The sequence below is a fragment of the Lynx canadensis genome, chromosome A2 (assembly GCF_007474595.2).
Source record: "Lynx canadensis isolate LIC74 chromosome A2, mLynCan4.pri.v2, whole genome shotgun sequence".
In the NCBI taxonomy this organism is placed as follows: Eukaryota; Metazoa; Chordata; class Mammalia; order Carnivora; family Felidae; genus Lynx; species Lynx canadensis.
In genome coordinates this window covers 150,496,100-150,510,823 of record NC_044304.2, presented here as the reverse complement: position 1 = coordinate 150,510,823, position 14,724 = coordinate 150,496,100, and the positions used below count along the sequence as shown (strand labels likewise).

General features: G+C 42.5%; 1 protein-coding gene across 1 annotated transcript in view; it reads left to right on the top strand.

The window, feature by feature from the left end:
- Nucleotides 1-14,724, top strand: part of LOC115509222 (solute carrier family 23 member 1-like) — a 48,579-nt gene that overhangs the window by 16,596 nt on the left and 17,259 nt on the right. The window contains 2 exon segments of the mRNA XM_030308503.1: nt 13,454-13,590; nt 13,593-13,612. Of these exon segments, the coding sequence (XP_030164363.1) occupies nt 13,454-13,590; nt 13,593-13,612 (157 nt within the window).

The following is a 14,724-nucleotide window of genomic DNA, read 5'->3' as shown; positions in this document are numbered from 1 at the left end:
ATCCCCGACCAAGGACTCAGAGAGGTGCAGGGTTTGCTCTGGTCTATCTAGCAGACCCCCCCTATTTTCTAGGATCGGCTCTGGGAATGTGAGATGGTGCGGTGGGATTAGGGACAGCTTGCGGTAACCTGCCTGGGTCCCAGGACCCCGCCCCGTGGAGAGTTACAAACACAAAGCGCTTCTGGATGGGGGAGTCCCGCCCATAAACCTGAGATGGCATTAATTATAATTATGGAAGAGTACTGAGTTTGGAAACTGGAGGACGGAACTCCAGTCTTGGCTTCTGTACCATGGGAACTTAGACAAATCATCTGCCCTCTTTAAGGCTCAGTTTCTCGTCAACAAAATGAAGGAATTCAACTATACGATGTCTGAAAGTCCCTTCTGTCTCTGTTGTGGACAGCTATGATGTTGACAGAGAAGATGATGAAGCCCTGGGTTTCAATGGGATAATCAGTAGTAAAAGTGCCTCTGGGCCTAGCCTTCTGGTAGGCTCCGTAAGAAACACAAACTAATCAGCAGTTAGGGCCCAAAGAACTTGAACTTACACCTTAATTAAACATGCAGAGAAAGAGGTAAATAAAATTAGGAAATGAAATAATGTTAATGCCATTAGGGTGGTCAGGAATAAACATGAGTTTGGTTCTAGGAAATAAGCTTCTGTCTCAGATGCTGATGAGCAACTCCCTAAGACATTATAGATTGTGAAACCTAACTGATAGTTGATGACTCAAAGGCCAAGTAGATCTGGCTACTGGTTATTGCTGGTAACCAAAAATGCTGATGTTGCAACAAGGTCATCGTGATTAAAACCACATTAAATAATCAAAAGGGAATGATAAGAGATGATAACTGCTGCTCTTGATATAGGAGTTCACAAGCACTGTGCCCAGTGTGGGGCAGGCGGCTGTAATCCTTGGCGACATGGACAGCTGTCTCCCTGGTACGGCTTTAAGGGTCTTGGGTGCATCCCCTAAGAGCCTTCCTCACTTAGGTGTTCACTTCTGCAATTCACGGAAGGGCATACTTCTATCATTCATTTCAAAATAAGACATTAAGTTTGAAAGGAAATCACTAGAAGAAATCAGATATTGACTACATGTGATTCTAGGCCTTAATGCCATCTCTGGAATTATTCATAGTTTGTACTGGTAATTTCTTTTTCTGGAGTGGTTCCAGGTAACATGTCTCTCCATTTTCCTGGGAATAGCTCAAGTGTGGAACACGTACTTCTGGCAAAGTCCATCCGCTTGTCTTACACTTACTCGCATACAGTTTTTCCTGAGTCAGCCCTGGCCTTGATCCTTTGCATCCAATGACTTCCTGTGGCTGAGCCCAGCCCTGCCCTAGCTCTGCGCCTGTCATTGGTTATGCAGAAAGGCCATGGCCATCATCAGAGGTATGCAGCCACTTTGCTCCTGCCCTCTTGACAGCCAAGTCACCGGATGTGCCATTGGGGCTCTGACGGGAGCAGGAACAGTGGTGGCTGTTGGGATAGAAGAGTGATCTGACAATTCATCACATCAGAGGAGTCCTAAGGAGGGGGCTGGTGTGCTTCCTCTGGGTTGAAGTTGAGTAGTTACCCATAGGGAAGGCACCAGTGGTATTTCCTACAATGTACCTGCTTGGTGGAGGGAACTCAGGAAAAACATGAACAGAGTGTTCTTTGTCCACTAGTGAAGTAGTTGAGACTCAGAGTGCTCAGGATTTCTTACAACACAGTGACCCTCTTAAATTCAAGGCAAATTCATCAGTTCCATCTTCCGTTCCTGAGACTCTGCTCCCCATTCTGTTCTGTTTCAAAGAAAAGTCCATGTGACATCATCCTTTGCCCACTCAGGGACTGACTCAAGAAGGAACCTCACCATGATGACACGGTGAGGCTGGATTCCAGCAGATCACCCTCCAGATGCATCTGTCCCCAGCTGTTGACCACCTCCCCATTTACCCGTGTTCTTCCCCTCCTTACCCACAGACTTCTCAAATTCCACATGTCCCAACCCCAGAACTCCTCAGGGGGATCATCCCTTCCAGGTTCCCAGGTGCTTAAGGCCCTACCTAGTGGAGACTTAATGCTCCATCTCCTTTCTTCCCTGGACAATATTTGCATTATTTTCTTAGAGTCCTCTTGTTTCTGTGAAGAGGAACTGTTTTTTAATTTTTCCAAAGCCGTGAGAATTAAATTAGATAATGCACACAAAGAGGTTAGCTTAGTGCCAGGTACAAAAAATTTATTTTTCACACCAGGAAAAAGATTGTACTATACACAAAATTTTGCACCCTCCCTCCCTTTTTAAATAATTAAAAACATTTGATTGTAAGAAACAGTCCTCCTCCCCCTTTTTAAACATATACAATGCACCATAATATTTTTCCATTTCCAACAAACACATTTCTGCAATAGTTCTTTTTAAAAAATGATCACTTAGTATTTCATATTCTAGAAAATATAATTATATTCTAATTTATTTAACTATTTACTATTAAAGGAGACCCAAGTTGTTTCAGCTTTTTCACTATTGCAATAGCAACCAACGTGATTTGTTAAGTATGAGAAGTAGAAATTATATGTATACTGACAATCATTTATCTAGTTAAAGACAGAAGAAAGGCTGATAGAAATGTTTAAGATTATATTTTCACATATATATTAAAGGTATATTTATATGTATGCTGATAAAGCTTATCTGGTTAAAGATTAAAAAAAAGACAGGAGCAAAATGTTAATAACCATTTCTGGGTTATAGAATTAGGGTAATTTAAATTTATGCTTTATATTTGTCTTGATTTGCCACTTATTTTCTTCAGTGTTCATGTATCACTTTATAACTGGGAAAAGTAAAACCCATTTAAAAGGTATTTTTAGAAAAGTACCAGGGTATGTTTCATGAGCCACACCCTTTGAGTCTGTGCCTGAGAAAAAAGTCCAGTAGGCTGCCTATTACTGTATTGGAGGAGGGACTGGGGCTGGGAGTTATGCCCCAACCTTGAGACAAATTCTGAGATCCTGCAACCTTTTCCACTTCACCTGCTTTCATCTTCGTTTCCCCAAGTCATTTCTCCGTGATCAGCATCGAAGCCCTAAAAATAAAAAAGGACACGTGTGTTGTCTTTGGGGCAGAACAGAAGGGAGGGCTGGAGCAATGGCTCCCAATCCAGCACGGATTTTGGGTGGTGGGGGAGGGAGGATGTGTAGGGGGTGGTCAAAGAGTAGTAAGCAGTGATGGGTTTAAAGAAGATAGACAAATAGGCTTCCCCTTCCGATTTCACATCTTCCTATTTTTTTTCCCCCTAGGCAGAGTCAAACTTTTCATCCTTTTAAGCTGATTATTTAGCTCCATATCTCTAATTAACACACTTCCATTTTAGGTATTACTAATTGATGTGCCAATATGAATGATTATGATCTCCTTTTCTTTCACAGCCCACTCCCTCTCACTGCATACAAGCATACTTCCCATCCTCTTATTCTCCCATGCTCCCAACATAGATCAATATTCCATATTTACATTATAATTAATGACTAGAATGCTATTTGGAGCTGAATCACAACGTGCTTTTCCTGCCCAGATTTTTGTTTTCCCTGGAATTAACACCTTTCTTGTTTCTATACTTCATTTTCTATGTACTTATTTCTAATTCAGTTATATATTCTTTGTTTATTGTCTAAATTTCTTCCTAATAATTTCATTCACATCAGCTTCATCTTCTTAATGAACTATCTCCTAGAGCTCTCTGACTTGCTGCAATTTGGAATGGCTGCTCTATATGCCTGGTATCCATTATATATGTCATCCTGAGATGACCCTTCATCCCTATCCTGAGAATCCCCTTCATGTCAGTTTTCAGTCTAGGTCTCTTATTCCCACAGTGGTATCCTTTTGGAGAAACACAAGAGTCCAATAGCTTCCTGAGAGAGAAAGAATACATTGGAGATAAATTTTGTAAGACTTTGTATATGTGAAAGTATCTTGATCCTACTCTCATGCTTCATTGATAGCTTAGCTGTGTATAGAAATGTAGGTTGGGAATACTTTTCTTTCAGAATTTGAAAGTATTGTTCCATTGTCTTATAACTTCCAATGCGATTTTAAGAAGGCCAAACCTTTATGTAATCTTTCCCCCTTACCCCACCCCAGAAGATGGAAAGAACTGCTTTACAATCCTGTGTTATAAATTTTAGTTATGTGTCATGGCCTGAGTTTATTTTTATCCATTATACTGTGTACTCCATAGGTCCTTTTAATATGCAAATACTCGTCCTTCAGTTTCTTTGAATTTTTTTCTCAAACTCCTTTTATTCACATGCTGGATTTCCTGGACTGGTTCTCTAATTTTCTTACCTTTTCTATCCTTATTTACATCTCTTTGTATTTTTGCTCTTTTGGGGGGAGGAAATTACATCAATTTTATCTTCCAACTCTTCTGCTTAATTTATTTATACTATAATGTTTTAAAAGATTTTTTTCTGTTCTCTGAATATTCTTGTTTTTGCATCCTATTCTTGTTCTATGAATGCAAGATCTCTTACTTGCTAAAGATACAAATGAGAGTGTGTTTTAAAAGTATCATCCCCTTGCAGGACAGGTTACTTTCTTTTATTTTTTTAATTAAAAAAAATGTTTTTAACGTTTAATTTTGAGAGAGAGAGAGAGAGAGAGAGAGAGACAGAGAGACAGTATGAATGGGGGAGGGGCAGAAAGAGGAGACAAAGAATCCAAAGCAGGCTCCAGGCTCTTAACTGTCAGCACAGAGCCCGATGTGGGGCTTGAACTCACCTTCACTGAGGTGAAGTTGGACGCTTAACCAACTGAGCCACCCAAGTGCCCCTTTAATTTTTTTTTAATATTTATTTATTTTGAGAGAGAGCATGATCAGGGGAGGGACAGAGATAGAAGGAGAGAGAGAATCACAAGCAGGCTCTGCGCCATCAGCACAGAGCCTCATGTGGGGCTCGAACTCATGAAGATCATGAGTTTAAGATCATGACCTGAGCCAAAATCAAGAGTCAGACGCTTAACAAACTGAGCCACCCAGGCGCCCCAAGACAAGTAACTTTCATCTGTTTCTTTATTTGGGTCTTTGTCATTGATAGTCCTGTGGTTGTCTGGCGATCTTTGTATATCTGCTCATATTTTAAGGTAGGGCCTCAGAAGCTTGACTAGATGTTCTGAACCTGAGAGTGTGTCTTGTTCACTTTGGGCTTCATCATAGCATGACATGCAGGAATGACACATGTCCCAACTGCAAGGGTCACAATTCACATTGTAGTCTTAATATGGTGTCATGAATTTCAGCATCTTTGTGTTTTTCCTAGCATAGCTAGGGAAGCCTGAATTTCAGCATCTTTATGCTTTCCTCTCAGGTTGTCCTATCCTCCAGAAAAGGACCTTCCAGTCTCTTGCCCAGAGGGTAAAGACCTGGCTGGAAGTGTGCTAGAAGCTCAGTGGGAAAGTGAGCTGGAAGTTTTCGTGTTCAGTGTACATATATTAAATGAATCATCCCAGTGTTCAGTACGGTATCTCCACTTCAACTGTGCCCGTGTCCCTGCAGTCTTCAGTTTGCCTTTTTCATGGAATAAACTTAAAGTCTTCTGCCAAGATGGGGGAAGGATAGTTACCTGACTGGTGTTCTGAGAAAGATTTTTAACCTGTTTTAGCTCCACGTTTAACCCTACTTCAAGAATGAACTCATGACACGTGGTGAGTTTTTCAGTATATTGTCTTTTCCCGATTCCCTCCATAGGATACTGATTCCCCAGAGGTTAAATCAGTTACCACTGTTCATCTACTCTTCAGCTTTCAGTTTGTTGCAACTGTCTCCTACTCAGGTCTTTTTATCCTTGTAATTTATTCTTCTAAAATATATTTTAATCATTTTATTAAGGTTTCAAGAGAGGGCATGTGATAATCTGGCATTCTTAATCAGAAGTCATTTTTATTATTTTGTAAAAAAGTCAACACTATTAAGAATATTGGGGCACCTGGGTGGCTCAGTCGGTTATGCTTCCAACTCCAGCTCAGGTCAAGATCTCATGGCTTGTGAGTTCAAGCCCCACATTGGGCTCTGTGCTGACAGCTCAGAGCCTGGAGCCTGCTTCAGATTCTGTGTCTCCCTCTCTCTCTGCCCCTCCCCTGCTCATGCTCTCTCTCTCTCTCTCTCTCAAAAATAGATAAACATTAGGGGCGCCTGGGTGGTGCAGTCGGTTAAGCGTCCGACTTCAGCCAGGTCACGATCTCGCGGTCCGTGAGTTCGAGCCCCGCATCAGGCTCTGGGCTGATGGCTCAGAGCCTGGAGCCTGTTTCAGATTCCGTGTCTCCCTCTCTCTCTGCCCCTCCCCCGTTCATGCTCTGTCTCTCTCTGTCCCAAAAATAAATAAACGTTGAAAAAAAAAATTAAAAAAAAATAGATAAACATTAAAAAAATTTTTTTAATTAATTTAAAAAAGACTATTAAATTTTTGTGTTTATTAATTGCCATAAACATTTTTAGTGTGCTTTAATTTTGATTAAGATATTTTTGCCATAATAAAGCTTTTATGTTTCTATGGTAAAATGTGTTACTTTTTTCCTTTGCTATTTCTTTTTTTTTTTTTTTTTTTTTTTTAATTTTTTTTTTCAACGTTTTTTTTTTTTATTTTTGGGACAGAGAGAGACAGAGCATGAACGGGGGAGGGGCAGAGAGAGAGGGAGACACAGAATCTGAAACAGGCCCCAGGCTCTGAGCCATCAGCCCAGAGCCCGACGCGGGGCTCGAACTCACGGACCGCGAGATCGTGACCTGGCTGAAGTCGGACGCTTAACCGACTGCGCCACCCAGGCGCCCCTCCTTTGCTATTTCTTGATCTACTTTTAACTTAGAAATCCTTTCTATATCCAATAGATAAGTAATCACCTTTTTAAAAAGTATCTTGTCTGTGTGTTGTTTAGATTTTTTAAATTTAACTCTTGAATTTATTTAGGATTCATTTAGGTGCATTGTATGAAGTAAGTCCTCAAATTGATTTTCTTCTCTGTAAAAGCCAATTTTCTCAGTATCATTTGTTGAATAAACCATCTGTTCCTCATTGGGAATCAAGACTTTATTCACCACATATTAAGTTCTTATATATCCTAGGATCAATCTGTTCAGGCTACTGTTTTCTGCCATTGATTTCTTTAAGTCTTCAACCATTACTGCCCTATTTTAAAATTAATAACTTTGTAGTGACTTTATCTAGTTAGGCAAGCTTTTCCTCATTACTTTACTTTAAAAGTCTTTCTAATTTATTCTGGGGCAGCTGGGTGGCTCAGTCAGTTAAGCATCGACTTCCGCTCAGGTCATGGTCTTGTGGTTCATGGGTTTGAGCCTTGCATCGGGGTCTGTGCTGATAGCTCAGAGCCTGGAGCCTGCTTCAGATTCTTTGTCTCCCTCTCTCTCTGCCCCTCCCCTACTCGCACTCTGTCTCTCTCTCTCTCTTCTCTCTCTCTCAAAAAATGAATAAATATTAGGGCGCTCGGGTGACTCAGTCGGTTAGGCGCCCAACTCCGGCTCAGGTCATGATCTCGTGGTCCATGAATTTGAGCCCCACATCAGGCTCTGTGCTGCCAGCTGGGAGCCTGGAGCCTGCTTCAGATTCTGTGTCTCCCTCTCTCTCTCTGCCACTCCCCTGCCATGCTCTGTCTCTCTCTCTCAAAAATAATAAATAAACATTAAAAAAAGAAGAAATATTAAAAAAAAAATTAAAAGTCTTTCTAAGTAATTCTAATTTTTAAATTCTTCCCGATGAATTTTTAAATCATTATATGAAATAAAATATTCTCATTGGGATTTTGGGTTGCAATTGCATTACATTTATAGATTAACTTGGAATAAGTGGACCTTTGTAATATTGAGTTTTCCTTTCAGGGAACATAGTATATGTCTCATTTATTCAAGTCATCATACGTCTTCTATTAGCATTTTGTTTAAAAATATTATCTCAAGTATTTTATCATGGCAGCTGTATCCTCTTATTTTTTTGAACATACTCAACAATTTTCACTTATTTCTTCAAGGAAATTTTTTCCTTTAAGTTTTCAGAGCAGGAAAACACGCAGGATCTTTTCAGGCCCAAGTCGCGCTGGATTTTCTGCCTATTCATCACTTACCTGGATAGAGGCTATGTAGTCATAGTGTCTAATGGACAGCATCAACTATGGCCATTCTGTTGCTCAGCCCAGCAGACAACTATTCACTAGGTTTGACTTTTGAGCTTTCATATCGGTCTCTCTGCATTTTCGAATTTTAGCAAGAATCTTACTATTCAGTGTAGTCAGAATCCCTGCCTCCATATCTGATTGGTTCGTCAGTTCTCTACCATCACTCAGATGATGTCTGATCACCCTGCCTGCCTTCAGCAGGATCCCCCCACTGCCCTATCCCTTATGTTTCCTCTTAGTAACTTTCCAGCCCCTGACCCAACCCCGCTCCTGGCTATAAATTCCCGGTCTTTCCTTGTTATATTCAGAGTTGAGCCGATGCTCTCCCCTACTACAAAATCCCATTGTAGTCCCAACCTGGAATTAAAGGTCACCTTCGCATCATTAACTGTGTCAGGAATAACTTTTCCTTAAGAGAAGTACCTGAGAGGCATCAGAGGGAACGGGGGGAGCCTATAACTTCAATGCTTCCAAAAGGGTACATGTTTCTGTGTTTGTGGGGTAGAGTGGGACTATGAAGACAGGAGAAAATGTTTTCTCTAATCATTAACATAACTCTAGTTTGTTCTTACTTCACGTCTTGTTAGCAGTGTTTTTATGACAAACGTGCCGTTGCAATTCAACCTGGCGAGTCGGACTTTCTGATCACGGCTTCCCCACATCCGAGCCGGGCCCTCCCACTGGCACCTGCCCACCAGAGCAGTCTTCCTCCTGTGCAGGCAAAGCAGTGTGGACCGACTGCCCTGGAGGGCTGTTGAGATAACTGGACAAAAATGCCGAGTGCTTTTTAAGATTCCGTGTAAACTTAGATGTTAGGAGTCGCCCCGGGGACACATTCCTACAAAATACTTATCCTATGAGATTCTTAAGATGCATTCCTGTGACTACAGGATTTTGACATTTAAACCTCTTCTTAGAAAACATGCAAGTCGTTGCTGTAAAGAAAACGGCCCGGGCGTCTTCCCTTTTCAGGCTTGAGCACGCAGGTGACGCGGGGAAGGGTGGAAGGAGTAGGAGGCACAGGAAGCATCGGACCAACCTTTTCTGTGGGGTGTCGTGAGGGCGGCAGTGGAGGTTTGCACCCAGATCCCACTCCGTCTGAGCCCAGACTGGCTCTTTCTGTAAGGGTTCATGAGGCTTGGGTGTGGGCAAGCGGGCTTGGGAAGGGGTGAGAAACAGCTGGAAAGTGAAGTTGGGGGGTCTGAGGATAGCGTGGTAGGTCCTTTATTACTGTAGCGTAATATAATCATAAAGCCCCCTAAATCCTGTTTGGAGCCAGGGCTGAAGTGTCAGTTCTAGAGTGAGGACACAGCGTGCCGGAACTTACGGGGCGTTGTCAGAGCACCTCCTTCAATCATATCTAACAGAAATAAAAGAACCGGGGAGGGTAGCATCTGAAATAGATCCACCAGTACTACGAGAGCAGTAAGCTTCCAGACGATTAGTGGATCCGACAAAAGCAGCTCCATCCCAACTGATACGTGTCGGCCATCACATGAAGAGAGCTGTGCCTCAGACATTAACAAATACTGTCCACTTTAAGAACTAGAACAGGAGGAATAATGGAGGGGGAGGGAAGCAAAAGCTGTGGAGCTCTGAGCAGGTGATATCATACTACCTGCAGGGCTGAGCACTTGGCCGTGACGAGAGCAAGGGGAGTAATTAATACGAAGACACAGCCTTGGACCAGCCCACACACATGGATTCCAACATACGAAAGAAAACAAGGGATCAGAAAAACAAGTCTTAGAGAACCAACCTGCAAGAGTGGGAATGCCAAACAGTTTAAAAAAAAAAAAAAAAGCCCACACTAGAACATCTGTTATTGAGAGAAAACAGAGAGAAAAATGTCCTAATGTACACCACCTTCTCAGGAAGTACCCACACATTTCAGAGGGAATAACAAAAGTAATGGGCAGTTACGGCTCTTCGGTGGGCTCTTATATGCCCCAGGCATGGGGCTACCCTTTATACATATTTAATCTTCGCAGCTACTCCCTGGGGAGAGTAATATTATTTATCAAAGAGGGACACTGAGGCTTGCAGCCGTTGGGCAGCATACCTAGGTCACAGAACTGATGAGAAGCGGAGCCGGATTTAAACTTGGCATTCGTGGATGCCTTGCTCTCAATCGGTGTCCAGAAGCAGCGAGAAACCCAGATGATAGGGAGGAGACCCGAGCACTCGTCCTGGTTCCTCTATGACATTGGGCCCAGATCTCTATCTACAATAATGACAAGGCCAAGCTGGATTATTTCAAGGGACTCTTCTAGGTCTAAAATGTTGGGTTGGTTTCAAATCAATAGTCTATAGTTATAAAGAGAGACTGATGTCAGAGGCACATGTAGATAATACGGAACCATACTCGTGGGCAGATTTTAAAATATAGGGGTCGCCATGGCAGTGGTAGATAATTATAAAATTTAAAAGAGAACTGAGGGGCGCCTGGGTGGCTCAGTCGGTTAAGCGTCCAACTTCGGCTTGGGTCGTGATCTCGCGGTCCGTGAGTTCGAGCCCCCGCGTCGGGCTCTGTGCTGACAGCTCAGAGCCTGGAGCCTGTTTCGGATTCTGTGTCTCCCTCTCTCTGACCCTCCCCTGTTCATGCTCTGTCTCTCTCTGCTCAAAAATAAATAAACGTTAAAAAAATATTTTTTTTAAAAAGAGCCCTGAGATATGCATCAAGGTCACCGTAGAAGGTAAAACATACATAGAACAATGAAAGCCCAGGATAGTACTGAGTGCACGTACCCTATGCATGTACCAGGATGTGCATAAAAGAACTAGCAGCAGTGAAAGGAGAGTATGTAGATCAATATATCTTTCTCTGTTTCCCTCTTTCTATTGCTCACCTCTATTTACCAAAAGGGTACTTTTGGTAAGAAGGTATACTTAACAGGGGCGCCTAATGCCTTAGTAGGTTAAGCAACTGCCTCTTGATTTCATCTCAGGTCATGATTTCATGGTTCATGAGTTCGAGCCCTGCATCCAGCTCTGCTCTGACAGTGCGGAGCCTGCTTGGGATTCTCTCTCTCCCTCCTCTCTGCCCCTCTTCCCTGTGCACGTGCATGCACTCTCTCAAATAAATAAATGAACGTTAAAAAAAAAAAAAAGAAGTTCTACCTAACAAAATGGGGTGGGGACAACGGCAGGAAGGGATAGAAAATGGAACTGCAAGGTCTAAGTATAAAACAATAAGGGAAAAATTTATTGATACACCGTGTGAACCTAAACATAAAGCATGATAATACACTGAAGCAAATAAATGGAAAAAATTCACCTTGTTCTTGAACATAAAAGATATTTAGCAAATGCAAAAAAGGCAGAAAGTCCATATTATCATATTACCCCAACTACATGTAATCATCTTGAAAGAAATGGACACAAACAGAATAGAAAGGTGCCAACTACTTGAAAATTTTGAAATGCTCTCTTAAATAATTTCTGAATGGGGGTGAGTTCCTGCATACAGTAACAGAAAGCATTTTTTTTTAATGAAAAGAAAGCTCATGATCATAAGAATTGTTATTTTAACAGTATCCAAATTCTATGTAATGAGCAGACAGTTTATAGACAAGGAGAAAACAGACATTAAATCACATGAATGAGTGCACATCGCTCATAGCTTAATGAGATGCAAATTAACATTTGTTAGGACTTCCTTACACGCCTATTAAACTTAAAAAAACAACGATAAACCCAGTGTTGGTAGGTTTTCTTTGTGGCGCCAGGCTCAGTGCTGGAGGAATGGCAGTGAAAAATAACGAATCCCTGCCCTCATGGAGCCCAGCACAATGGAAATGGCTGATGTGGTGGACTGTATTTTGAGAGAGAGAGAAAGAGAGAGAGAGAGAGAGCGGGGGAGGGGCAGGAAGAGATGGAGACACAGAATCTGAAGGAGGCTCCAGTTCTGAGCTGTCAGCAACAGAGCCCGACGTGGGGCCCAAACCCATGAACCAAAAATCAGGGGCCGAAGTTGGACACTTAACCGACTGCACCACTCAGGCAGCCCTATATGTTTGTTTTAAAACCTCAAGGAGATTTTGTAAAGATAAATAGAGCATGCTTCCCTTCTGTGTCAAGATATTTAGATTCATAGTTTTTAAATAAAAAAACAATGTTCGCACATACCCATACACCGCTTGTGGATTCCTGCCTTATGTGGGCAATGTATTCCATTCTACTTTGGAGACTTTTGTGGGCCTAGATTTATGGATCTAGATCAGTTGCCCTCAACCCCGGCTGCACATTAGAATCACCTTGAGTGCACTGCTAGACGAGCCTGCTAAGGTGATGCCCACCCACTGAGGGTGATGCCCAAGTGTCACTGACTCTAATATTCAAGCCAGAATACAAAGGCCACTCGGCAACAAAACTCTCATAAACTTTATATTTTCATTACATAGAATGTGCTCAGTCATTCTCGAGAATAAGCCTTTAAGATATCTTTATGAAATCCTGAGTTCAAAATACCCTTCTGGGATTGTTAAGACAAAGTGGGTGCATCATAGTGACAAATGCAATCAAGATACTGGGGTGCCTCTGTTCCACCTTAGCCCAAATTTTAGTGTCATGGGTGGGCAGACTAGGTTAGCCTTGGTGGCCTCTGATCTGATAAGAGAGGATTGTTGGAGGTTGACTTACCAGGCTGTGTTTACCTCAAAGAGAAGAAAGGTAGGTGGGCACCTCCAGAAGTTCTCACAGAGGATGGGGTGAGAGGCCAGGCAGGAGTGAGAAGGGCCTGCATGGAAAAACGCACCCTGATAATTGACCTGAAAACTGTTCTGTCCATATGATGAAAAGGAGGCTTGAAGGGAAAGGTCTGGATTGCCGATCATTTTGGAAGACACCAAGGAGTCTGGCGACCCAGATTTTAGGCTGTGCATCTCTTGGAGGGAGAACTCCACATGGGAGCTGTGCTTTTATCCTGGGCTCTGGGGAAGATTCTCTGAGACCGGGGTGGACAATGGCACCCAGCGCACATGGCCGCTGAGCTCTGTGCTGGTCTGCGAATGATTTCCCAGTGCCCCGACTCTCCTCCTTAGTTTGCATCTCCAAGACTGGGTTAGGTCTGTTGTCTTCCCCGTACTCACCTCTCCCACCTGTCCAAAGTTTGCCGGGGTTCATGGGTCTGACGTGGAGCTTACCCGCTAGGTCATGTATCGCCTCTAAATCAAGCTAGGGCTTGGGATTTTAAAAAATCCCCCATTGGGCCCAGTTTCAGACCAGTGCTAATGGATCTTTTGAGTAACTGCATCCTTTTCCCCCTCCTCCAGGCTGCCCATTCTCCAGGGAGGGACATTTGCTTTTGTGGCACCCTCTCTGGCCATGCTCTCCCTCCCCACTTGGAAGTGCCCACCGTGGACACTCAATGCCAGCCTGGTGAACACCAGCTCTCCTGAATTCACTGAAGAATGCAGAAGAGAATCCGAGAGGTAAGGGGGGGGGGGTGGAAGGGGAAATGTATACTACTACCATATGTTTGATAATATTGCTCTAGTTCAATTTTTTCTCCCCTCCTTCCAAAGTCAGAACTTGTACCTTCGTTAATGGACTTTTAAAAAAAAATGTTTTTTAATGTTTATTTTTTATTTTGAGAGAGAGAAAGAGAGAGAGTATGAGCAGGGAGGGGCAGGGGAGAGAGGGAGACACAGAATCCAAGCAGGCTCCAGGCTCCAAGCTGTCAGCACAGAGCCCGACATGGGGCTCAAACCCATGAACTATGAGATCATGACCTGAGCCAAGTTGGATGCTTAACTGACAAAGCCAACCAGACGCCCCTCTATTCTTTTTTCTTTTTTGTAATTTTTTTTAATGTTTATTCATTTTTGAGAGACAGAGAGAGACAGAGCATGAGCGGGAAGGGGCAGAGAGAAAGGGAGACACAGAATCCGAAGCAGGCTCCAGGCTCTGAGCTGTCAGCACAGAGCCCGACACGGGGCTCGAACCCATGAACTGTGAGATCATGACCCGAACCGAAGTCAGATGCTCAACCGACTGAGTCACCCAGGCGCCACTACCCTTGTAAATGAACTTTTAACTTAAGTTTAATACAGATAGAAAAGAACACAATAAATTTCCAAAAGCTGAACTTGCTCGTGTAACCAGCACCTGGATCAGGCAACAGAACATTACCAACATCCAGAGGCCCCATTGTTCCTCCTTCGGGGATAATCACTGACCTGATTTCCAATACCATAGATTAGTTGCCCCTGGTTTTGAACGTTATATACGGAACTACACAGTACATATTAGTTTGTGTCTGTCTTCTTACCTTCAACGTTATTTTTTTTATTAAAATTTTTTTTTATTTATTTTTTTTTCAAGGAAACATATACATTTAATTGTTTCAAGTTGATTTGTAGTGCTCAAACTATTTATATCCAAATTTACAGAAAGTCAAGATAAAGCTCTCTATCAGTACTACTTCTAAATAGATGATTTATCTAAAGTCCACGTCTCAATTGCATAATTAAAAAAAAAATTTTAATGTTTATTTGTTTTTGAGTGAAACAGAGACAGTGCAAGCAGGGGAGGGGCAGAGAGA